The sequence below is a fragment of the Cordyceps fumosorosea genome (assembly GCF_001636725.1).
Source record: "Cordyceps fumosorosea ARSEF 2679 chromosome Unknown scaffold_30, whole genome shotgun sequence".
NCBI lineage: Eukaryota > Fungi > Ascomycota > Sordariomycetes > Hypocreales > Cordycipitaceae > Cordyceps > Cordyceps fumosorosea.
Genome location: NW_017387330.1, coordinates 80,108 through 104,446, shown reverse-complemented (window position 1 = coordinate 104,446; position 24,339 = coordinate 80,108). Strand labels below are relative to the sequence as shown.

At 54.9% G+C, this 24,339-nt stretch overlaps 8 protein-coding genes across 8 annotated transcripts; 3 read left to right on the top strand and 5 right to left on the bottom strand.

Annotated features, from left to right (window-relative positions):
* Positions 1-1,067: 1,067 nt before the first annotated feature.
* ISF_08432 (Mitochondrial carrier domain protein) lies at positions 1,068-2,095 on the bottom strand (the record flags this gene model as incomplete). Its single annotated transcript, XM_018852035.1, has 2 exons — positions 1,068-1,897; positions 1,972-2,095. 2 exons carry the CDS (start codon positions 2,093-2,095, stop codon positions 1,068-1,070), a joined length of 954 nt encoding a protein of 317 aa, XP_018700778.1.
* Positions 2,096-2,812: 717 nt separating this feature from the next.
* On the bottom strand, positions 2,813-3,228 carry ISF_08431 (Mitochondrial outer membrane translocase complex, subunitt Tom7; the record flags this gene model as incomplete). The annotated part of the gene is made up of 5 exons (XM_018852034.1): positions 2,813-2,834; positions 2,901-2,937; positions 2,992-3,020; positions 3,084-3,130; positions 3,202-3,228. The coding sequence occupies 5 exons, from the start codon at positions 3,226-3,228 to the stop codon at positions 2,813-2,815; spliced, it is 162 nt and encodes a 53-aa protein (XP_018700777.1).
* Positions 3,229-3,599: 371 nt separating this feature from the next.
* Positions 3,600-4,869, top strand: ISF_08430 (Nucleotide-binding, alpha-beta plait; the record flags this gene model as incomplete). Its single annotated transcript, XM_018852033.1, has 2 exons — positions 3,600-3,619; positions 3,678-4,869. 2 exons carry the CDS (start codon positions 3,600-3,602, stop codon positions 4,867-4,869), a joined length of 1,212 nt encoding a protein of 403 aa, XP_018700776.1.
* A 538-nt stretch (positions 4,870-5,407) lies between these two features.
* ISF_08429 (cytokinesis protein Cyk3) lies at positions 5,408-9,228 on the bottom strand (the record flags this gene model as incomplete). Its single annotated transcript, XM_018852032.1, has 2 exons — positions 5,408-6,332; positions 6,383-9,228. 2 exons carry the CDS (start codon positions 9,226-9,228, stop codon positions 5,408-5,410), a joined length of 3,771 nt encoding a protein of 1,256 aa, XP_018700775.1.
* Positions 9,229-10,726: 1,498 nt separating this feature from the next.
* ISF_08428 (hypothetical protein) lies at positions 10,727-14,394 on the bottom strand (the record flags this gene model as incomplete). Its single annotated transcript, XM_018852031.1, has 2 exons — positions 10,727-14,269; positions 14,320-14,394. 2 exons carry the CDS (start codon positions 14,392-14,394, stop codon positions 10,727-10,729), a joined length of 3,618 nt encoding a protein of 1,205 aa, XP_018700774.1.
* Positions 14,395-15,687: 1,293 nt separating this feature from the next.
* Positions 15,688-17,777, top strand: ISF_08427 (Serine/threonine-protein kinase domain protein; the record flags this gene model as incomplete). The annotated part of the gene is made up of 4 exons (XM_018852030.1): positions 15,688-15,739; positions 15,798-15,865; positions 15,924-16,091; positions 16,146-17,777. 4 exons carry the CDS (start codon positions 15,688-15,690, stop codon positions 17,775-17,777), a joined length of 1,920 nt encoding a protein of 639 aa, XP_018700773.1.
* Positions 17,778-18,490: 713 nt separating this feature from the next.
* ISF_08426 (Dhp1-interacting protein Din1) lies at positions 18,491-19,743 on the bottom strand (the record flags this gene model as incomplete). The annotated part of the gene is made up of 3 exons (XM_018852029.1): positions 18,491-18,666; positions 18,734-19,583; positions 19,672-19,743. The coding sequence occupies 3 exons, from the start codon at positions 19,741-19,743 to the stop codon at positions 18,491-18,493; spliced, it is 1,098 nt and encodes a 365-aa protein (XP_018700772.1).
* Positions 19,744-20,449: 706 nt separating this feature from the next.
* ISF_08425 (hypothetical protein) lies at positions 20,450-24,231 on the top strand (the record flags this gene model as incomplete). Its single annotated transcript, XM_018852028.1, has 2 exons — positions 20,450-20,632; positions 20,689-24,231. The coding sequence occupies 2 exons, from the start codon at positions 20,450-20,452 to the stop codon at positions 24,229-24,231; spliced, it is 3,726 nt and encodes a 1,241-aa protein (XP_018700771.1).
* Between the last annotated feature and the right edge of the window lie 108 nt (positions 24,232-24,339).

The following is a 24,339-nucleotide window of genomic DNA, read 5'->3' as shown; positions in this document are numbered from 1 at the left end:
GACAACAAGGTTCTGCGTAGTAGCCCTAGGCGCAAGGGGGGAAAAGGGCCAAGAGGATAGTCTTGGCGATGGCGATTCCATACCAACACCCCGTTACCTCGGGCGTTGTTGTGCTTGGTATGTGGTTAACGAAATGGGGGAAAGAAACGCTACAGTGCTAAAGTTCGTTTAAATCTTGCCAAGTTGCGAGGTTGATGTTGCTCTGGGTATCGGACAAAAGTAGTAGGTGTCTATCAACTTCTTCTAGTGGCACTGCCAAGTCGGTCCAAACATGAGCCCTACCCATATTGAGAGAAACGAATCGTAGTTGCATTGTCGTTTCTCACTTATTAGTAAGCGCAGTCTAATAAAGTGAGTCTGTCATGAGTACCGGTGATGTTGATTCTTATTGTAGGAAGCCTTGGCTCCGACTTGCCATCGTATGGCGCCGAACGAAGATCGATGGGCGTTGGATGGCAGCGTTTAAATTGGCACGAGTATTGTCCATCGTATTGACTTTTTCATACTGTGAATGGCAATGTTTTTCGCTAGGCAAGCATTTCCGCAAATTCTATTGGGGAATGACAATGATTTGGTCGTCGGACTTGGAAATCGAGCATTGTGGGAGTTGACTTTGTCGTAGAGTTGTCTAATGGCGAGGATGCGGATATTGAGAAGTCGCTGCCGAGAGTGGACGGATGAGTGCAGAGTACTGAGGTAGGTTTATGTACAATATTTCGTTTTTCTGTTATCAAAACTTAAAGAGTGTAATTGTACTGATTTTTAGATCTTTGATCTTTGATCTTTGAACAGTGTATCTGGCGTCAACAAGTTGTAGACTTTGTAACAGCTGATTGTACGGGTAGGATATAAATGTTCAAAGCTGTAAAGCAGAAGGAAACCAACGCCGAAGCCCTTGAGATTTTGTCTATAGCTCAATATGATATGCTGATGTTGTACAATGTTGTTCTTTTTGCTTATCCCGCAAATTTCCACACAGCCCTCGTTGCTGTTGTATCGTCCATGTCGAATACAAACCCCCTCCAGATTACCCTCCAACTGCAAAGCAAGCCCCTCATCCGCCAAGATCATGCCTGCTCTTCCAGCCAGCGGGGCAGGTGAAACTTGACATTCTCGTAGACCAAGAACGTCACCCACGTCGCCGGCATGACGCGCACCACGCCCGGCAGCAGCCCGCGATAGAAGCCGCGCGCACCCTCCTCGCGCCATATCCTCGCCACCACCGCGCGCGCACCGCGGCCGAAGCGCTCGTCGGCCGCGTACCCCTGCAGACGGCTTCGGACCACCTGGTAGGGGTACGTCACGGCGCCCGCGACCAGCTTCGCCGCGCTGGACAGGGCGACCACCGCCTCCGGGCTGAGCGGCGCCGCCGCGGCGTCATCGCGGGTGGTGATGGTGGTGGTGGTGCGGCGGCGCGCAAAGTAGGCGCGCTTCAGCGGCTCGTACACGGCAAACTGCACGGCGCCGTGGGACACGCCAATGAGGGACACGCCGAGGCCGCGGTAGAAGCCGCGCGGGCCGTCGGCGCGCAGGATGGCGCGCGCGCCGGCGAGCATGGACGGGTAGGCGCCGCGCGCGGAGCGGTCGGAGGAGAGCATGCGCGTCTTGAGGACCCAGACGGGGTTGGTGAGGATGGAGGTGGCGGCGCCGGCGAGCGCGCTGGCCACGAAGTAGTCACCCGGGGTCGGTGCGTCGGTGTCGGGGTGCCGCTGGAGGAGCAGCCGCTCGAAGCGCGACTTGAAGAAGAAGAAGGAAGCCCAGCTGGTGGCGTTGCCGACGAGGTTCGGGGTGAGGCCCCGGTAGAGGGAGGCGATCGGGCGCGGGGTCGCGGTGAGGGAGCGGAGGAGGCGGGCGGTGGTGGGCGGCTTGGAGAGGGGATCGCTCACGCTGCGGTAGACTGCGGCAAGGGTGGAACGGGTTAGCCGGGATGGTTCTCGCATGGGAAGTGGGAAGGGAGGGTCAGTCGCATACTCTGCATGCGCGTCTTGACAATGTCGAGGGGATGCACAACCAGCGTCGCCACGGTGCCGGCGCTGAGGCCGGCGATGGACTCGACGACTGCGGGAGGGAGGCCCGCATGGCTAGGGTCGGACATGTACGGCCGAGGCTGCTCTTTTTCTCTCAAAGTCGTGTAAGAAGGGAGTGGCGCCTCGGTCAACTCATGGTGAGGCTTTTAAAGGTCGAGAAGTCGGGAGGTGGTTGCGGACGGATGTGCGAGATTGGAGTGTCAAAGGTCGGTCATAGAATGCTAGAATTATTTTTTTGGGGCGCCGCCTGTCGGACCTTCGGCCGCGGCTGGAGACGGCTTGATCCGCAAAGCAAACAGCTAGTACAAGACCCGGGATATGCCTAAGTTCAACGCAATTACTGGCAAAACAGAAAAAGAAAAGACTGCTTTGTTTTTTCTTTCCTTTATTCTAAAAGCAACTGTAAGCGTATGATTAAAGCTCAAGAAAGCTACCAATAGACGGCGGAGGGAAAACAGTCCCCAAGTAGCACGGAGACATGACCGACAGCATTCACGGTTAATGTAATTGACATTTTAAAATATTATTTCATGTTGGTACAAACACAGGGCGACAAGGCAACGCCCCGTTGCCTTCCGACATGGCGCATGTCCCTATTGCGTTACGGAAACCTCAAAGACATCCCAACACCAGAAAATGCCCAGTATCAACGCGTCCATTTTTTAACCTCTATATCGTCATTGCTTTGATCGTGTCGTCGGGGTTATGTGTTTTGCGGTGGTGAGTGATTTGATATTGTACAAGGCGGATGAAAGGGATTGGCCATCCCTGAGCTCGATTGTCATTTAGGAGAGGGGAGAGATGAGGCTGCCTAGATGTTAATCATATGTCGCCGAAGAATCGCAGGCATGTTTCAAGGTTCTTTCTTCATACCGGATCAAAGAGGGCTTGGGGTCGCTGCGGGTGTAGCCTGTATTGGTCAGTCAAGTTGTTCGTCGCGAAGTCAGCCAGCCAATCGTCGTACCGAGGTAGAGAATCAAGGGGAGGTAGCCACTGCAAGACATGTTAGTTAGAGAGCAAAAGCAGTCGAAGCGAAAACGGGGAGAGGCAACGTACTAGTGAACAGCGACGCGGGAAATATCAATGAGCTTGCCAATGCGCTCCTATTCGGGGTGGAAAAGGGTCAGTCAGCGGAGGAGCTTGCGGCGAGGCATGCATTGTGGCGGGAACAAACCTTGGACTCTTCAGATAGGGTGAACATATTGGCGACTGTGAATCGGCTTCGAAAATGACGAAAGGGTTTAATAATTGAGGGAGAAATCGGGTGCGAGATGGCGAAGCGTTCAATCGTGGTTGGTGGATGGGAGCGCTGGAAATTTTGGCGCAGAGTGACGGCTCTACTTTTTCGGACGGATCAACCCCGGCAGAACCCGCGCATCAACCATCTCCAGCTTCAACCTCGAAATTTCCAACTTTAGCCAACAGCGCATCCTGCAAGCTCAACTCCTCTCTCGACACCTCAAACGGCAACTCACGAAACCACCAACAGGATCCGAACCTGCGTCGATCAATTCCACAAAACCCTAGCTCGATACAAAGAGAGAGTCTTCTCTCTCCCAGGCGCAGATCAAGATGGCGCAAAACAGGCACTGGTACGCCGGTCTCCCTCTCTCCTTCCCCCATCCCCTCCAGGCTAACCCACCCGCGCAGGGAGCAGGACAAGGACGCCACCATCTACATGGGCAACATTGACGAGCGCGCCACGCCCGCCATGATGTACGAGATCATGCTGCAGATGGGCCCCATCCACAACATCCACATGCCTCGCGACCGCGTCACCCAATCCCACCAGGGCTTTGGCTTCGTCGAGTTCCGCGCCCCCGCCGACGCTGAGTACGCCGCGGCCGTCATGAACGGCATCAAGCTCTTCGGCAAGTCCCTGCGCGTCAACAAGGCCTCCGCCGACCGCTCCCGCACCGGCCCCGGCGGCGGCCCCGGCGGCACCACCGAGATTGGCGCGGAGCTCTTCGTCGGCAACCTCGACCCCGCCGCCGACGAGCGCGTCCTCTACGACACCTTTTCCCGCTTCGGCCCGCTGCTGTCGCTGCCAAAGGTGGCGCGCGACGACGCCGGCGTGTCAAAGGGCTTCGGCTTCGTCAGCTTCGGCGACTTTGAGAGCGCGGACGCGGCGCTCGAGGGGCTCGCGGGCCAGTACCTCCTCAGCAACCAGGTCACGGTGCAGTACGCGTTCAAGCGCGACGGCAAGGGCGAGAGGCACGGCGACCAGGCGGAGCGCGAGCTCGCGGCGCAGGCTAGGAAGCGCAACGTCCTCCCCGAGGCCGTTCCCCTCCCCCCGGGCTTCCTCAACCCGCCTCCCGCCGCCGCCGCGCCGCCGGCGCAGCAACCCGGCAGCAACGGCTCCCTTGCTGCGGCGCCATCCACGACGCCGCAGCCGCCGGCAGGTTTTGTAGTGCCGCCGCCGGGCATGCCGCCGGGCATGCACATGGGCGCTCCTCCTCCCGGCTTCGCCCCGCCGCCCCGCGGGCCCTCGCCGTACAGCAACAACAACGCCGGGCAGGTACCGCCACCTTCCTCTGCCGGCCGTGGCGGCGCTCCCCTACCGCCTGCGCCGTCGGGTTTGCCCGCGCGCCCGCCCCAGAGCCAGGGCGGCTACAACAACCCGGCCGACTACCACCCGAGCGGCGGCAGCGGCAGCAGCTACCGCGGCGGTGCGCCTGCCCCGCCTCCCCCCGGCTTCCCCGGTGCGCCTCAGCAGCAGCAGCAGCAGCAGCCTCCTCCTGGGTTCGGCGCGCCGGGCAACGGCGCTCCTCCGCCGCCGGGCTTCTTACCGCCGCCGCCGGGCTTCCCGCAGCAAGCCCCTCCTGGCTACCCCCGTCGATGAGGGCGGCGCATTTTCTACACACTGGCTCGTCCACCATTCTACCGACGAAGGAAATACAAAAACATCACGGCGTTTCACGTTTTTCGGATCAAACGGGCAAAGGATCACGGCTTTGCTCTTTCATTATGCATAGGAAACAACGGGAAGGCGTTTACTGGCTTTTTATTTGGGAACTGTCAAAGTAATATCAGATTTTGTTATTGTTCATTTCAGCGCCTTGTTGGTAATTTGTACAAAACAAATGTGGAATAAAAAACAACAAGAGGATAGTATTTTCATGGTATATAAATTTGTCCTCGACCCATCATCATCGTGCTTTGCTATACAACCCTCACTCTCTGCTGTGCGTCACTCCCAAAGTCCGATCTTGTATAATTCCCGCGACAAAGGACACCTTGAAACGCCAAACAACAAATTTCACACCCCCGTGTACTCCTCCGCAACAAATAAAAACTGATATTTAAATAGTACACATATGCCAAAGGATAATATAGGATGCGTCCTCTCTTTTCATCTCTTCACGGCCACGTCTCTCTTCTCAGCCTCTCTTGAATGCTCTTCTCGCCTCCATCGTTGCCTTCTCCCACTCCATCCTCGACTCCTCCCGCTGGCCCTGCACGTCGTACGAGTGAGCCAGCATGCCGTCGGCCACACTCTGCCAGAGGACGTTGCCGCTTCGCTGAGCCTGCTTGGCCGCCGCGCGCGCGCTCTTCAGTGCTTGGTCACCTATGACGTTTTCAAAGAAGCGGCTGCGCATGATGCAGAGCGTCACGGCCGAGCCGACAATGTTGCTGGTGACCTTGGAGCCGCCCATGGCCGCCTGGATGTGCTGCTTTTGCTGGCTCAGCTGCTGCGGCGGATCGGTCACCAGGGCGGCCATGACATTGTGCCACGCCGTGCGCAGATCAATGTTCCAATGGCTGTTGCAAAGCGGCTGCAGCTGTTCAATCAGATCGACCGTCTCCCGGTCATTGCGGCATGAATCGTGCTGCATTATCCAGAGTCGGTTGAGGCCTGCCAGCATCGCAACTTCCTGCTCGCCGGCTTTCAGGCCGTGGCTTTTTCCGAGAGGCTCAGTAAAGTTCTCGCCCTGGAATATGTCGAGAGCAGTATGTAGCTCGCCCAGGCCCTGGTGGTAGACACCTGATAGGTAAACAGACAGTAGCCTCAGAGTCGGCTGCGATTCATCGGATAGTAAGCCTTCCAGCCTATCCAAGTGCTCTTTAACTGTGGCCCATCGACAGTGTGTGGCTTCCAGTAGCCCGAGCATGACTGTTATGTATGCCTGTCCCTCGGTTCGCCACTGTCGCTGCTTAATCGCCGTTTGTAAAGACACCGGTGGCCCGTACGGGATGCCCAGTGTAGATTCATCCCACGTCTCCAGAATCTTATAGCCCTCGAGCCAGAAATCTGCAGACTTTGATGATTGCTTGTGTAGGAAAGAAAGTCCGCTGAACATGAAACTAAAGTAGTGTTAGTATAGCTCATCTGATGACCGGTTGGCATTACTCACATGAGAGATCGTAGTTCAATTTTCGTCATGAAAGTAATGACCAAGTTGTCGGATTCCGCGGTGCCGTTTCCGGGGTCAACAATAGACGCCGTATCCGGGCCAAGTATGTTAGAGCTGGCAGCCTGCTTTTTGATAGGCACCATGAAGTCCGCTTTGACATTGTTCCAGTTATCGCAATCATCAACCTTTTTCTGTAGTTCCCGCAGCTTTGCCGATGTGGCATCAGGGTTCTGGTGGTGTAAACTGGCGGCGAAGTCCAGCAGAAGAACCAGAATATCTAGTTGTGTAATCCGGATGGCAGGGTCGAATTGAAACTTGGCAGCTTGCGCAATACAACTTTGCACCTTTTCAATGCTACCATCCTTAGCGGTCTTGAGCAGCGCAAGGCCTTCGAGGACAGAGGCGAATATGCTGAGTGCTTTATCACCGCGGGTAGAAGCCACATTTTGGATAGCCCGTATGTTTTCTAGGGCAGAAGCATCAGAGGCGTTACCCATTTCCATGTAAAAGGTTGTCTTGAGCAGGCGGAAGGCGTAATACCAGGGCACATGCTTGAAGGCCTCGCAGTTGGAAATATGTCCGTCAACCGCCTTGAGCGCCGCTTTGTGATTTCTCTGGAACATAAGCTTCAGCATTGAATATTGCATGCAGTACTTGAGATCCATCATGCGATGCTTGTCGCATAGAGCGATGCCTTTGGTCAGGGCAGTCTCCGCTTCCATAATGTTTTCCGTCTCCTCGTGTAGTACAGTAGCGTAACGCAGACGGATTCGCGCTTCTTCCCGTGGTGCTAGGCGTGCGGTCTGCAGCATGCCCTCGAAGCAAGATAGGCCGGTGGATATTAACCTCTGATATTCTGACACGTCGTCGGGGTCCAGAAACATGGCCAGGTCATGCGCCTGCGATCGCGCCTTGCCAATGCATTCTTCCGCTACCGCTGCCATGATTGGGCCTGTGTTGACTGGGCGTTGCTTGTGCTGCGGCGCAGGTGAGCGTTTGGTGATGCTCGGCGAGCGAGCGACCGAGGGCGACTTTGGTGGCGGTGGTTTCGGGCTGGCTTTCAGCCAAGGCCTTGGCGGCTCGACCTTTGTTTCTTTGCGGGGCTTTGGCTTCGGCGGTTCTGGTTTCGGCTCCGGCTTGGGCTCTTCCTTAGGCTGCGGTATAGGCTCCAGCTTGGCCTCCGTTGTTGGCTCGGGTTTCGATTCCAGCTTTGGTGGCGGTGCGTTTGGCATTGGCACGTCTTTCTCTTCCGTTTCCGAGTCCTTCTTAATGGGGAGAGGGTCAAGAAGCGATTTTGAGAAGCCCAGCGTTAGATCACGAGGATCAATGCTCTGGAATTCCATTTCCGGCATAGGAGGCGGGGGCGGAATAGTCTGGATGTCTTGCAGGTTTACAAAGTGATATTGTTCGGTCTGCAGCTGCTGTTCAATCTGTAGTTGGTCTTGGGCCGAGTCTTGCGTGATGTTGGCCACGGCATCGATGTTATCTAGCTCATCGGGTATCGTTTGGGGTTGAGGCTCCGGCTCAATCTCTAGCTCTGGCTCAGGCTCTGGTTCTGGTTCGGGCTCGAGCTCGGGCTCTGGTTCGGGTTCGGGCTCCGGGGGCAAGTACATCTGTTGCGGTTGTACGTGCACGTGGTGATGTGGTTGCGTTTGCTGCGGCAGTTGTGGGGTCGTCGGCGTTTGCGGTGTCAATGACTGTCGCTGCTTCTGCAACTGTTGCTGACTTATTATATGCGGCGATTGCTGCAGTTGGGGCGATTGGGCCATTTGCGGCGACTGCATGTGCGGCGACTGCATGTGCGGCGATTGCAGGTGTTGGCGATAGGCGTGCTGAGGTTGTGGTTGGTGGTACTGGTGCTGTTGGTGTTGCATTTGACCCTGCGCGTTCGCCGGGAGGGCGTGATGAGTCTGAGGAGTCAGAGGCGCTTGTCGTGGCGTCAACTGTCGTGGCTGCGGCGATGGCTGCGGGATAGGAGACTGAGAGATTCGTCGCTGGTACTCGTGGATGTGTTGAGCCGGTATCGACGGCTGTCGAGGGCGGGGTGAAGGTCGCGACTGGTTGTGTATTTGCGGGGAGGCGATGGAGCTGTTGTAGAGCTGGGGCGATTGTTGCTGCGTATGGTGCATCTGTTGAAGCTGCTGGAGGTGCTGCTGCTGCGAGCGCTGCTGCTGCATCACTGTGGCCTGCATCTGCGACGGCATCATTGCGTGTTGGACGGACGGTGATTGGGATTGGCGCCAGACATCGTTGGACTGCGCAAACTGCCTGGCATCATGCTGTTGCGGTGGCTGCTGATGCTGCTGCTGCTGTTGATGTTGGTGTTGGTGTTGGTGTTGCTGCTGTTGCCGGGGATGCTGGGGGAAGCCTTGTTGTTGGAGGCCGCCATGATACATGCCGGCGCCCATTGCGCCAGCTCCGGCGGACGCAAACTGTTGCATTTGGGCGGCGTGCTGCTGCTGCGGTAAGCGTTGCTGTTGCTGTTGCTGTTGGAAATGCTGCTGCTGCTGTTGGAACTGATGATGGTTCTGCTGTGGCTGATGCTGCTGGCCATACTGTCCCTGCTGCGGCTGGTAGAACTGGGCGTGGCTCATGCCGTTGGCGTAGAGGCCGTTGGCGTTGTGATGTGAGCCGTTTTGCTGGGCAAACTGATGCTGCTGCGGCTGCTGCGGCGGCTGCTGCTGCTGCTGTTGCTGCTGCATCTGATGATGCTGGCCATGATATTGGTGCGGCTGTTGATAGGCATATCCAGCCTGCTGGCCGGCCGCGGCGCCACCTCCGCCGGGATACACGTCCCCTTGGCCTGGATAGCCTTGGCCGGGCGGGAGCGCGCCTTGGTATGTCATGATGGCCCCAACATGAGCCGGCCGGTGAGGATCAATTCGTCGGGCGGTCGGGTTCACACTGTTGCGCTCAATTTTATCGTCGCGTTCAAGCCCCTAGCTGCATCGCCGTGTCGATCGCAGGTGGACGGGGGGGGGGGGTTTGCGTCGTGGTGGTGGTGCCACCGCAGACGGCGATTTCTTTGTCGCGTCGTCCGGCAAGGCGATGAGGGATGCAAGGACGGTTCTGGCTTCCTGTTGATTCTCGATCGCGCCGCGCCCCGCGTCTATCGCAGCTCGAGTTGTCGTTGGATTTTTCGGCGGATGGGATGGGATTGGGCGAAAAAGAGGACAGCCCCTACGACAAAGGTTGAGCGCAAGGAATGAGGTGGCGCTGGGCCGGTACTTTGACTTTGGCTGCTGAGTGCTTGCCTGGGCAGGTCACTGGCTAGCACAAAGGAAGAAGGGAAAGGGACGCGGAGTGGCCGTGTGTCGCGGAATTTGGCAGCGCCACGGATAGATAGAGATGATGATGCTATATTTTCGCTGGGGATGCGGTGAGACGTATAGTTTCAGGTTTTTTTTCACTTCTATTTTTGTTTTTATTTCGATTTCCTTGATAACACTCAAGCCGCTTGTCGTGCATTGTGTCCGAGTGGCACACGCCTCTTTCCATCACTAGTTATCCTGCCTTATGACTTCGGCGCCCCCGTGACAAGGCTGTACAGCGAGCGGTCGCGTCGTACATTCATCATCATCATTATAATTATTATTGCTATTAGTGCGTCATGGTATCATGTAACATGCATCGGGTTCACTCAAACTCTACTAGAACATGGAGGGCGTCGTCTGCATTAGTACATCAAGTCACTAACCTTCACCTCAGTATATCATCCCCGGTGGCCAAGATGCGAGTCAAGGGCCCAAGATAAAAGCGTTTCACACTACGCATGCTATTGGTGCTGGAAACCCTAACTTGGCCGGACCCGATGTGCCCATAGTTTTTCCCTTTCTACCCTGAAATAATGATTAGAGGGATTGAAGGAAATTTTCAATGACTTGCATTCTGGCTGCCCCATGGTCGTTCTGCACGGCGTCGGAAATCTCCAGGGTAGGCCTTGTTGCGGACTGGCGAATCCAAAACGGTAGTTCAGAAAGGTTCAAAAAGGACTGCTATACGGATAATAGACTGAGCACCAATGGTTGAAAGTGAAAAGAATTGGCATTAATAAAAAAACTATTCATAACATGTCATGCCGGCCCATACTCCCCAACTATTGTTACAAGATTCATCAAAAAAAGCATTCTAAACACAAGGCTTCATTCATCAAACGTCTTGATCCTTTTCTTCAAAATAGTCGAGTCGTTCATCGCGAGCTTAAATTTTTCCCGTATGTGCCGCAACTCCGGGATGATGCAGGTCGTATCCAACATGGCAAGAAACGAAAAAAATAAAATAAAAAAAAATCACAAATCAAAAACCGTAAATCAGGATTTGGCAGCTCTGTTCGGCTAACCATCCTTATCCAACGCAGTGCCATTCAGCAAATACACACCAGCGAGCTGTCCGATCTGCCAGCACAAGACCTCTCCAAATGCCCGTCTCAGAGCACTTGATAATGGTCTCCCATGTGCCGCCGTCACTCATCTCGTCGTCGTCGCGTCCGGTAACCGTGATGCCTTTGCGGTCCTCCTTCCTCATAAGACGGAGAATCTTGCCGCCCGGCGTTTGGATAGCCAACTTGGCTGGCTTGTGGCCCGCCACAGTGCCGCTCGCCGAGCTAGGGTTGGAGCCGTTGACACTCGAGGCCGCCGTCATGCTCATAGCTGAGCTTGGACGCGCAAAGGGGTTCGGGCTGGTCCGTCCAGGGTTCGAAGATGGTGTCAAGCTTGATTGGAATCCGGCAGCCGACAGGCATGGATGCTGACGAATAGCAAATACAAATGTGTTGTTCAGCGCTAATCTCTGGCACTGTGGCTGCACAATGTAAATATCGTTGCGTTGTGCGTGCGGTGTCGGGTGCCGCGTCACAAACTGATATGGGGGGTTTTCTCCAGTATGGATGATAGGCAGTGCAAAAGCCAATGGGTGTGGTACATCTTTAATGCTGTGCATTAGCCCTCGTGCACCCGCATACACCTTTAGTACTCCCTGACCCTCGTCACCAGGGAGCAGCGCCTTGACCGTGTATCTCTTCACACCGCCGTACCACTCCGCCTGCGCCAATGCTCTTGTCTTGACCACCTCGCCACTCTCAAACACGTCGCCGTCATAGTCTTGTGAGTAAGCACGGGTCTCAATTTCCGCTACGACCTCAATATCGGCCGGAACGTTCACCTTCAGGTGAACCATTTCCAAGTCCTCGATTCTTGTTGAAGATGTGTTGTAGTCTACCATTTCGACTGCATCCTTAAAGAAGGTAGGGCAGACACAAGGGAGGTTGAGCAGAATTTCATGTGCCACTGCTGGCACAATGTGCTGCTGTTCATGATGTTCTGGCACATGCGTCCAGCAGAGCTCCGAAGGTCTAGTAAGGAACCACCAAGGCTCCGCCACATTGCTGTTCCGGGTCGAGTATTGAGCTCGCTTCGGGTTTGACGGGCTGGCCAGGCAGCAATCCATCATGCGCCACTCATTGTCCACAAGCACCGCATTCCACCAGTGATTTGGACGCGGCACTATGGTGCTGTCTATGATCTCCCCAGGTGCCTTGAGGTATCCTCGTACCACTTCACACCTGATGCCGACAGCCAAGCACATCTCCATGACAAGTACTGCATACTCCTCGGCACACCCACGTCTCGATTGAATGACTTCGCGTGTGTTGATGTCACCCTCAAAGTCTTCTTCCCAGACAATCTTCTCGCTCACCCATGTGAAGACCGCTCGTAGTCGCTGTACCTCGCTTCGGTAAGGTCTGCAGACGTACGTAGTAGCCAAAGAAATCGCAGTCGTCATCGGCGATGCTTCGTTGATGAATCGCGAGTTCTTGTCAACTTGTGTCAGATTGATAGATTGGTAGTTCAGCGCATCAAGGACTGGGTTTCCATCTGCCGCTTCGTCACCCTCAATACTTTCATAGAGCTCGTCGATGGGGTTCAGAGCCGGATGATCCTGTATCTGGCAACGGTCTCGTCGCTCTGCTCGCTCAATCTTGCTTAGAGAATTTGATCTGTTGATGTCGCGGCGTACTTGGACCCAATCGATGGGCCCGGCGCCCATTTCTCGAGCAGTATCCAAGTTGGAGCGCATGCCCGTACGAGCTGAACCCATCGCTCCGCCGCCATGAGGACGGTTAAATGGAGAAGAACTGCCCGGCTCATGTCCGATACCACCCGCAAGATTGCCGCGATTATTGGCAACGCCCGTTTTGGCGGATTCAAAAATCTTCTTGAAAATATTGCGCTTGGGGGCCTTCGGCTGCACCAGCCCACCCAATCCAGCAGACGGGTCTTCGTATACAGCTTGCGACATTGGCCTGGCCGCGCCACTGGCATTCGTGGCATGGCTGCTGTGGTAAGAGACACCGGTGAATGGTGAGTCTGGCCGTTCGTGATCCATATCTCGCATGCCCAGCGCGCTTTGCGTTCGTTGATGGTGGTTTCTAGCCATGCTTCCGGCGCTTGTTGAGCTGAAGCCGCTGGCTGATACGCCACTCCACAGCGTTCTACCGCTGCTTTGGGTTGCATAGCTAGTATTGCTTTGGTTGCCAGAGGATGAGTTTGTTGTATTCGTCTTTGTCGTGTATGTGCGCCCGATGGCATCTTTATCTCTCATATCATAACCCGATTTGTGCGACTTCAATGCCCTTTCAGGCCCAGTACGGTCTGCGGCTGAAGAACTCGGTCGCGTGTAATGCTGATTCTTCGGCGGCGGCGGCGGCGGTCCATCCGTCTCGACAGCCGGCACGCTTTTGCTGTGTTGATGCATTTTCTGAAACCGCTTCTCCATTCTTTCCACATAGTTGCTTAACTGCGGTAGCTCGGGTTTTTCTTCTCTTTGGTTGCGCTTATACCCATCGACTTGAGAAGATTCACCGCTCCATGTCTCGTAGCCCTCGTCAGATTGAGCGATACCCATCGAGGTTCGCGGTCTTCCAAGCTCAGGTTCGTACGCTCGTGGCGCGCGAGATTCTAGTCCAAAACTCTCGGGTGCCCATGGATCAATGTCGGCTTCTGGAGATTCTCCGCATCTACTTCCCAGCCCTTCCAATTCGTCGAGCTGCTCCATTACACCATCCATTGCCTCGCGGAGTGGCGACGGTGTCATTCCGTGGCTGCCAGCAGGGGAGTTCTCCATGTATGAGCCAGTTCTTCGTGGCGTACTATACTGATCAGCATGAACATCATAGCGTCGGCCGTCATAAGACGCGTTTGATGCGTGTCGTTGGAAGTCATCCGGCTCATGGTACGAAACTTGCGACCCATTGCGCGATAATTGAGGAGGTTGTTCTTGGTAAGTAGTCACCGAACCATGCCTAGACAGAGCAAGGGGAGGTTCGACGTCAGCAGAGCCAGCTCTTGCAACGTGCTTGTGCGGCGGGGGTGGCGGGGGCTGTGACTGCTGTTGTGTGTATGCGTTTGCCGCGGGAGGCTCCGGTCGGCGGAATGAGGGAGCGGGCGACACGGCTCTAGGATCGTAAGGTCTTATCCGTGGCGGCGAAGGGGTATGTTCCTGCCTGAGGACCGTGGCGCCACTCTTGGCTCTTGCGACAGCGGCGGAGGGAGCTGGAGGCTTGATTGGGCTCGCTGACTTCGCGGCGGGCTCTTCTTTGAATGTAATCGGTGTCTTTGCGCTCGTGTAGTGAGGAGCCTTCGCGTAGGCCTCAAACGGGCGTCGGAAGGGTTTCGATCTCGATGGACTCGGGGCGATGCTGGGTGGCACAGGGCTGACGGATCGGTTCGCAGACGGTCGGAATTCTTCTGGTAGGACTGTGACGAAGTTGGAAGGGAAAGAGCCCACAGTTCGGCGGTCACGATACAAGCGGCCGGTCCACCAGGAGCCATCTCCGGCGTTGAGGCACTCGATTAAATCTCCTTCTATGAATCCGAGATCACGTTTTCCCTGTATAAATGTCAGCATTGAGTGCGCGCGCTGTATCGGGGGTGACAGACCTCTCCTCCCCAAGAGTAAACGGCCCTGCACCAGCAAGGGAATTGCGTGGGCAGCGGTGGCGGCGCTGGCACCATTGTAGCGATGCTATCAAATTGTGTCGTAACGATATTCGTGGATGATTGCGAATAATCAGTTGAGGTTGGGCAAGCGGAAACGGATGCTGCTGTGTCACGCTCCGTTGGCTGATATTGCGTTCTGATATCGGGCAGCGGTTCAAGGCAAGGCGTTTGTCACACGGTGGGCGAAGACGGCAACTCAACCAGGCATGTTGATTGAGAGATTGTAGTCGCACCAGGGAATAAGGGAGAAAATCAAGGCACTGATGAAGAACAGGAATGGACGGTGAACTGTCTCTGGTAAGGAGAAGCTCATTTAGCCAGGATTCAGAGTCGCCCAGCTTCCGTAATTGGCTGGACGGAATGAACCAACGGCGTCAAGGAAGGCGTTAGTGGTTGATTCAGAGTGCTGAACAACAGAGGGGCAACCAGCTATGTTGCCAGGGCGACGCAGTGGCTTGGCAGCTGGAGAGCGCCTAACGGCAAAGCTCGCTCCACTGTAAGCCCGCTAAAAGGTCCTCAAATAGCCCTAGAAACGGTACTGCAGCAGCGGGCGTTTGCCTCACAAAGCCGCTAAAGCCACCTTTAGCGCACACCAATTGGGCTGCTGCAGGACGGCTGAGCAAACAGGGATACAGCGCTAGCAGGTATTTCGCCGCGATAATGTATGGTCGATTGGGTGTTGCTTGGCTCAGAAATACCCGACTGCCCCTGTACCTGTCCGCCCAGCTGCAGCCGACTGGTACCCGGTGACCACACCATTGCATACCAGACGTTGCTTTCACCTTATGTTACCTAGAAACCCCAGAGACTTGACCGAGAGGCCTACCCAAAAAGACATGTGCGGTGCTGCTATTCATCTAATCTTTGAATTCGTCTTGTCAACACCATGATTTTCATCTCGTGATACCAAGAAAAAGAGAAAGTTACCCTCACTCTGCCCTGATCGTCTCGCTCCCAAATTGAACCCCGCTGACGGACGTCACAGCTGTCCCAAAGCGGAAAATTATAAACAAAGGGCCCAAGCTTCGCACCCTTGCAGGCTGTCCCAGACAACCGTCATTTGCGCATCCGGGGTGCCTTGATAACCATTACGGTACCCTGCCACGCAGCCTCTCTTCTCCTTCCCTCCATCGAAAACCAACCTATCTCGACTCGACGGTTGCTGCGCGCGCATCGACTTCCGGCCGCTTCCTCCCAATCTTTGCCGCCAAGCTCAACAACCGTCGAGCGCCCTCACCAGCGCCTTTGTCGTCTGTAGCCCGGAACAGATTGAGCAAGGTCGAGCGTTGCATAGAATTCTGAGCAAGAATGGCCGACGAAGGACTTGCCGACCACTACCAGGTCTTGGAGGAATTAGGCCGTAAGTTATTGTTGCCACTGAGTCACGCGATGAATGCTAACAAGCCCTTCTTGCTCAGGGGGGAGCTTTGGTGTCGTATACAAGGGCATTGAAAAGGCAACCGGCGAAACAGTTGCCATCAAGCATGTAAGTTGTCCTACTATACCATCGCTGCAGCCATCTCCAGACTAACGGCGTTGTACAGATTGATCTAGAGTCCAACGATGACGACATTCAAGACATTCAAGCCGAGATTGCGGTACTGAGCACTTGTGCGAGTCCATACGTTACACAGTACAAAGGCTGCTTTCTGCGAGGGCACAAACTATGGATTGTCATGGAGTATCTTGGTGGCGGATCTTGCTTAGATCTGGTAAGCATACTCAACCGAGACATGGTATATGATTTGACTAACAATGTGACGTAGCTTAAACCCGCCAACTTTAGTGAAACACACATCGCCATCATCTGTCGAGAACTGCTGCTGGGCATTGGTTATCTGCATGATGAGGGAAAGATTCACAGGGATATCAAAGCTGCCAATGTCCTCCTCTCAGAGAGCGGCAAGGTTAAGCTGGCTGACTTTGGTGTTGCTGCGCAACTCAGCAATATCAAGTCACAGCGTAATACTTTTGTCGGTACGCCGTTCTGGATGGCGCCGGAAGTTATCCAGCAGGACGGCTACAGCTTCAAGGCAGACATCTGGTCGCTTGGTATCACAGCGATGGAGATGGCCAACGGCGAGCCGCCGCTGTGCCATATCCACCCGATGAAAGTTCTCTTCCACATCCCCAAGAATGCGCCCCCGAAACTTGAGGGCAATTTCAGCAGGGACTTCAAGGATTTTGTCGCTCAGTGTCTGACTAAGGACTACGATCGCCGACCAACCGCTCGGGAGCTTCTCCGGCACCGATTTATCAGGGCTGCTGGAAAGATTGAGGCGCTTCAGGAATTGATTGCCGCGCGCCAGATGTGGGATGCCAATCAGAATCGCCAGAGGCACCCGATATACTATCAGGAAACCTTACAGACCATGTCGCCCAAATGCGGAGACCAAGAATGGACCTTTGACACGGTCAAGTCAGTTGCCATTGTTCCTGCAAAGAGGCAGACAATCAAGGTCAGACGTCCTTCTGCCATGCTCGGCGCCGAAGAGGGTTTCCGCAAGTTGGATCTCAACGATGGTCCTCTCGGGCCTTCGTCACCCGCACCCGGAACTGTCCGAAAAGCTACTGCTCGCAGAACACCATCGCTCGCGCAGGTTTCTGCGATGCACTCTAACGGCTCCGTCAAGGCCAGTCTGCCTCCCAAAAAGCCTCTCCAGCCGGATATGTCCTTTGGAAACTCGGGTTCAACTATGAGACTGTTCCGTCGCGTCCCATCAGACAGCTCCACTGGAGGTCAGCTTGGTCGTCCTGCTTCACCGGACGATGTGTTCTGCGACGAAAATCAGCCACCGTCCACGGCCGCCCCAGTGGTGCCGTTTGGAAAGGAGGCTGTTCTCGGCCGCCGACTGTACACCAAGGCTATCGAACCGACCATGGCCGAACTCCACGCCCAAACATCTGCCATGCAGAAGCGCGAAGCTCTTGGCAAGGTCTCCGATGCCCTTGCAGCCCTCGATGCCATCGATCCCGAAGGTGCTTACCATCTCATGGCGAACCTCATCACGTCCATGGCAAGGGACAACAAGCTTGACGCCGCATTTCTGCGTCAAGCCAGCGTCAAGGCGATGCCCGATGACGGTACTCCGCAAGGCACTGTGGTGATTAAGAATAATACACCGGCCAGCAACGGAACCGCCAACACAGCCTGCAGCCCAACTAAGCTTGTCCTCAGCTCAAACAACCCCCATCTCAGGAGCCACCGACGCCGGCAGGCCGATTCTCCCACTCCTTCCAAACTCAGCGAGAAGAGTTTCGAGAGGGAAAAGTCCATGATTGAAGAGAAGTACCCCGGTGGTGAGGCACGCCCGGGAATGGAGCACTGTAAGCAGCTGGCCGATGTGCTGTACAACCGTTGGTCTGATGGACTTCGCATCCGATGGCCTCAAGTCTAAGCACCCGCAAAGACTGGACGGATCAGACAACAAGGAAAAAAGACAACACACAAAAATACCAACCGAATACCTCTATCTTGCTTCACCAGCAATGTATCAGAACTCCGTGGCATACTTCTCTCTCTCTACGGGGAGGGGGAAGTCAAGCGAGAATAGCGATGATGTTGATTGCTTTTACCATGTCATCAAGTGTCGTGGAGTTTTTTCCATTTTCTATCTCTTTTTCATCTTCTGCTTTTTCTTTCTATTATGTCTTCTATGGAAGAGCGTACGACTTGGATGTATGACAATATGTGCTCTTGGATTTTTTTCTGCATACCGCGAGTGGACGAACTACCGCCGAAATTCAAGGGAGCCGATGTGATGGGGAATATGGACGAGGTTACCACATACACATGGATGTTGGCGGCATTTACCATTGACAGGGGGATATTTGACCTGGCTAATACGGTAATGAATACCGTGCCGGGGTGATGTCCCTAATCTCATTTCGGACCTGCTTCTCTGGAGAGGATCTGCCGACTCTACGGGACAAAACGGCGTTTTAGGGAATAAATATGGGATTTCTTTTTTAACTCTCTAAGCAAATAGCTATATAGTGAGCCACGAAGTGGTGAGGATTTGAATTGGTCAATTAATAAAACACGACTATACACGGATTACATCCAAAGACCCTTTGTGTGCTACGATTGCTGTGAAACAAAACTACACTTTCATATTGATTGCGCACTTCCTGCCCCAAGCGACAGTTTAATGCGCCAATCTTTGAACTCGTCGGAGAGTATATCGCCGTGCCCAGTCTCCTCCACCTTGTACACTTCAATCATCGGTGACCTGGGCTGCCGCCTGATGCGCCAGACGCCTTCGTCATTGATAGTCTGCGTGAGGACTGCCCATTGTCAGCACCGAAAACTTTCGAGGAAAATTCAATAAAAACCAGCATCAGGAACACTCACACTCTAGAAACGCGGCCGCGAAATTAACGCACATGTCGGCGTTCCAGGACGGGTTCGGCCCCGCGTTGACCGTCTCGGGGATCCGCTGCGTCTCAATCTCCTCGAGGTCGAGGAGGATGCCGTCTCGCGAGCGGAAGCCGACGATGATCTTGGGCACGCCGAGTAGGAACGACTGGATCCAGTACTTCATGAGCTTGCGGTGAAACGCCTCGCGGTCGCCGGGCCCGCGGATCTCGGCGCTCGTCTTGAGCTCGACCCAGTTGACCGGGTCGCCGCGCCTCGCGGGCTTGGAGTCCCAGATGGCGTCGACCTCGCCGCCGAGGCAGAGCACGGCCTTGCCAATGCCGGTGCGCACGACGGAGCAGTACTGCGCCTTGTTGTTGACGACGTCGTCCTCGCGGCGCTCGATGAGCGCGCGCTCCGTGTCGCCCCAGGGCGCGGGGATGGTGGCGAGCGTCTCGAACTTGTACCCCCAGAACTGCATGACCTCGAGGGGCGGGCCGTGCCGGCGGCGGCGGTTCTGGCCCTCGTCGCGCCGCGAGGCGACCTTGTACTGGTTGTGCTCCTCGATGAAGACGCAGCCCTGGTAGAGGGTAGCGTTCATCTCGAAGCCGTCCTGGTTGTCGAACGGCGTGGCCATGATCTTGGTCATCATGCCCCGCCAGGTGACGAAGTGCGCGTCAATCTTCTTGCCGGTTTCCTTTTCGTGCGACACGATGGTTGTCAACAGGCTGTCGAGATGCTCGTCCTTGGAGTCGTCAAGCTTCTGAAAGGTGTCGAAGCCTTTGGACAGGTCTGCGGCGAGCTGGGGCGGGTAGTACCATTTTAGGGAAGAGTCGCCGAGTGAGAACTGGTGATTTTCATCGTATGAGAAGCACGCGATTTCCTGCGACGGGCGATGAGCAGGGTGGCGGCGGTACAGGTCGTTGGTCACTGACCTTGGGTCTCCGGACGGGCTGGCTCGAGCCGGCGAAGCGGCCGATTGGCTGCACCGGAAACTGCGCGGTCATGATCTATAAGAGCCTTTTCATCTAGATGAGAGTAGTGTAGCTTTGTCTAAATAGATGCATTAGTGGATGAGTTTGAAAAGATGTTGAGGGCAGGAAGAGTTGGTGATGGATTCCCCACAGAATAGGTGCTGTTGTTTACCGTCCAGAAGAAGCAAGCCTATTGCAGGGCAAAAGCGCAGCATCGCAAGAGGCGTAAGAGCAAGAGGCGTAAGAGCTCGCCAGAGAAAGTTTCATGGCTCATGGAAAATTTTCTCAAACCCCAAAATATTCATATTCACACTATTAGGGGCTAATTATTAAAAATGTTGTTGGCGCGCACTTTTCGGTAGGCAGCTCACATCTTCGTTCCCGTCTGCCTACTAAAAGTTACTAGCCACAATGCACCTGGTAAATGCACCAGCATTGCCAACAACACATGCATGAAGAGCCAAGAGAGTTTCTCTCCAACATAATGACAATCAGCAAAATTTCCTCGGAACCCAAAAGCTCGGTTTCCTTTTGTTGCAACTCTTCACTACGCATCGCCAGTCCCAGGCCAAGTCTGCTCCCAGATCGAACCACGTGATGGTACTTCACCAATTACTCCCGCCCTCACTAGGACTGTTTTGGCTTCCCTGCCTCTTGCATCTACGCAGCAACGCGCCACAATCCGACTTATATCCATCATCCCCGGCTGCACACAACGACGACAGAGGCCCCAAGCCTAATGCCCACGTCAAAAAAACCAGCGCGCACCGGGAAAAAGCCAGCAAAGCAGCCCAAGCAAACCGGGTGGTTCACTATCCGCCGTATCTTGGACGAGAAGCGTGTCGCAAACAGGGTCCAGTATCTCGTCGACTGGGACGACGACGTCAACACCGGAGAGTCGTACGAGCCTACCTGGGCTTGGGTAAGATGCCATATATATAGTCGATAGTCATGCGACTTGTACTGATCACTCTCTAGAGTGCCGACGTAACTGCCCTAGCCAAGGACGACTGGCAGAGGATCAAAGCATCAACCACCGCCGCACCACCTCCACCGACCTCAGAGTCTCTCGCCAGCCAGAATAGCCCCAGCGACCAGTCTCCGCGCCCTGCGAACTTCCGTCAGCTAGAGCGGGCAAAGACGAAAGCGCGAGCTAGATCCTCATCGACTACCTCCGCTGATAGCATCGATGCTGGGCCGGCCCCGAAGCGCCTGCGATACAGTCCCAGCCCTTCCGCGGAACCAGTGCCCTCCATTGTCTCGGCGCATTCTTCCAGTCCCGACGCCGATGTACCCGAAATCGAGAGCCCGACCGACGCCGTAGCTGACTTCTTTGTTGGTATTCCCAAAGCGGCAGACTTTGACCCCACGGACTTCCTCAGCGTGCGCGGATCGCAGTCCGCCAGCTATCCGTCGCAATCACTGAGCGAGCTTGAAGAGCAGGATCAGCGACTTGCCCTTTCTAGTCAAATAAGCTCTCGAACTATTCCAGACTCTCAGGACTTCTCAGGCCAAACACTATCAACTGCATCTCAACTTGTCGATAGCCTTGTCTCATCTAAGACTGAGTCTAGTTGCGTTGTGATTCCGGACTCGCTGGAACGAGCAGAAGACCACATAATCCCAGCAGTGGATGCTGGAAATACCCAAGAGCATATTCCAGAATCCAGCATCCCAGCTGAGGCCAACGCAAACTCCGCCATCCCTTCCCACCAGCAACGCGCAAAGGAGCCGTCTTTCACTGACGTCCCTGCATTTGATACCAGCCCGGATCGTTCAGCTCAGCCTTCGAAATCATCGCAAGCTGCAGCTGGTGGCTTAATCGCAGCAAGCACCCTCGAGTTGCCAGAATTCCTGACCCAAGTTGAAATACTCGAGCCTCCTACTTTTCTCTCCACGTCGACCCCGCAAGAACAACCATCACTACCACCTAGCCCGGCCCCCGAAAGCCCGGCCCTCGAAAGCCCGGATCCGCAACACGGACACCGACCATCGCAGGACGCTCAGGTGGTCTTTCCGCTGCACGACGTCAGCATGGAAGACAATACAGATAGTAACCCAGGCACCCAGCGGTCCGCTGTGGACGAGCTAAAAGACATATTTACTATTAAACCAATGAGCTATTCCGGCGCAGAACCGCAGGATGCTAGCAATCAAGCAACAAGCACTGAGAATGATGTCTCAGGGTTGTCTGAGGCGCCGAGAGAAATGCAGCCAAATTCGCCACCGCCCGTGGGTTCTATCGACTCCAGTCATTGGCATTTGCCTACAGAGGCTGGGGCTGTCAATGAATCAGGCCCAACCGGCACAGCCAGCGGGATCGCTTTCAATACCCAGCCAGATACTCATGCGCAGCTCCTCGTGCCCATCCATACCCATGAAGAGCTGCCTGGCACAATTTCGCCCTCCGATGTCTTACAGTCTGCCGGTGCGGTGCTGGATGCCGACGCCGGCCTAACACTTGGCGCACTCGGAGTGTCCCCTTCGGCTATTTTCGGGAGCTCTGCGGAACCCATACCGGCGGCACAGAAGCCCCCAAGTTCGCCATCATCATCCGCTACCAGCGACGATCCTATACTGATGCAGCATATCATTACGTTGCCGTTCCAAGCAAGCCTGCGGCCAGAGTATGACGCTACTCTGCTCGCCCACAAGAAGCTAGTCGAGAACTTTTCTGAAGTCTTTAGCAACGAAGAGTATGTCGAGCCTGAGCCAAGCCTTGTTGCAAAGATAGATGACCTATTCCTTGCTCTACGCAACCTATGTGACTACCCACAAGATATTATTGGAACAACACTTGAAAACCTTTCGCCGCAGGAGCAGGTGAAATACGCTTGCGATGCCAACCCAAAGTTTTGTTTTGTCTTTGAGCTTTTGAATGGCATAGAGACAAACCATCGCGTTCTTATTATTGTTCAATCCGTTGAACTTATGCGTCTTCTGGCATACGTTACGACAGCTCTGAAGATTGATTGTTCTGCGCGAGCGCTCGAATCATTGAAAAACAGCTCAAATGAGTCTGCGTGTAGTGTGACACTGGCACTGCCCGACGAAGAATTCGATATCGATGAGTTCGAGGTTGTTATTGGCTTTGACCACTCATTTGGTGGTTCCCTGGTAGCCAGAGCGCTATCACCAGCTGGACAAGCAACACGTCCGCCCTTGGTGCTATCGCTGGTAACAACACACTCTATTGAGCATCTCGACCGGCAGCTGCCCGAGGATCTCAGCCCTCTAGAAAGACGCCACGCGCTCTTAGTGAGCATCGTCAATGCTAGAAAGCTTACGAACGATCCGGACCGTGGCTATCCTGAACCGTACCAAATTGCGAGCATCTTCTACGACTATCTCAATGGGGCTATCGAAGGAGTGCTGTGGGAGCCTATTCCAATCCCGGAAGGTGTACTTGATATCTATATGAACTCACAGTCGCAGTCGCAGTCGCAATCGCTGCCAGCGGCCGAGACAGAAGTTAGCCGTAAGCGCAAACTGGATGATGACAACGAAGAAGAGGCCAAAAGGGTGCGCATGATTCCTAAGGCAGTTACAACTAGCAAAGAAGAAGTGCCTCTGCCTGACGATGTGCGCTGGCTTCTTGATTCTGCAGCAGAGGCGAGCAATACACTGCCCGGCGCAGGTGTGTCCATTCAGGTTTCATTGGCAGTCCTCCAGGCGATCGCCGAGAAGGCGTCAGGGCTTGAGCGGCAAGTTTCCGCTAGTGACATGACAGCACAGTACCGAGGAATTATTGAAAACCAGGAGGCGCGAATCAAGGACTACGAGCGAACTGAAGCCAAAACATATCGGGCTTATCGGGCGGCACTTGAGGAGCGCACTGCTTTCGAGAGAGAAAAGAAGAAAGCTGACACTGCGCTCCAATCAGCACAAGAAGCGGCACAAAAAGAGAGCACAAAATTGCAGGCGAAGATTGGAGAGCTAGAAGCAACGGTTTCACGACTTACAACAAGCAGTGATGGTGAGGAGGCCAGCCCTCTGGCAACGTCCGAAAGACTACTCAAGGAGGCTCAGGAACATATCAAGAAGCTCGAGAAGCGTCTGAAAAATGCTACGCAGGATGGCGAATACGCCAAGAACGCGTATCAAGAAGCGTCCAACTCAGCAACCACACTGCAGGTGGAGAATAGGGAACTCAAAGAGCAGAACGAAAAGCTTCGCAGGCTGGGCTCGGACGTCGTGACTAGGGTTCACGAGATTCACAGCGAATCCATGGCCAAGACGTACCTGAAGCAGATTGGCGAGATGAAGGTGCAGATGCGGGAGCGCGAGATGGAGCTGGACCGTGTGCGGGAGGAGCTGCGGCAGGCGAGGACGCGGCGAGAGACGCGGCAGGCAAGCGTACCGCGCAGTCCTCGCATGGGTCTGATGAGCCCCCGCACCGGCCGTCCGTACACGAACCCGGCGAGCCGGGGGACGAGCCCGACGGCCACGACGGAGGGCGCTATGATCGGGGCTCTGCCGGCCGGGAACGGGAACGGGCGATGGAACCACCTCAGGGAGTAATCTCGGCGATGCATTTATAATCAGAAATAGGATATATGGTATTATTTTCTATGGTTCAACGGGTTGGCTCAGCATTCTTTCTAAAATATAGCAATTACTGACTGAAAT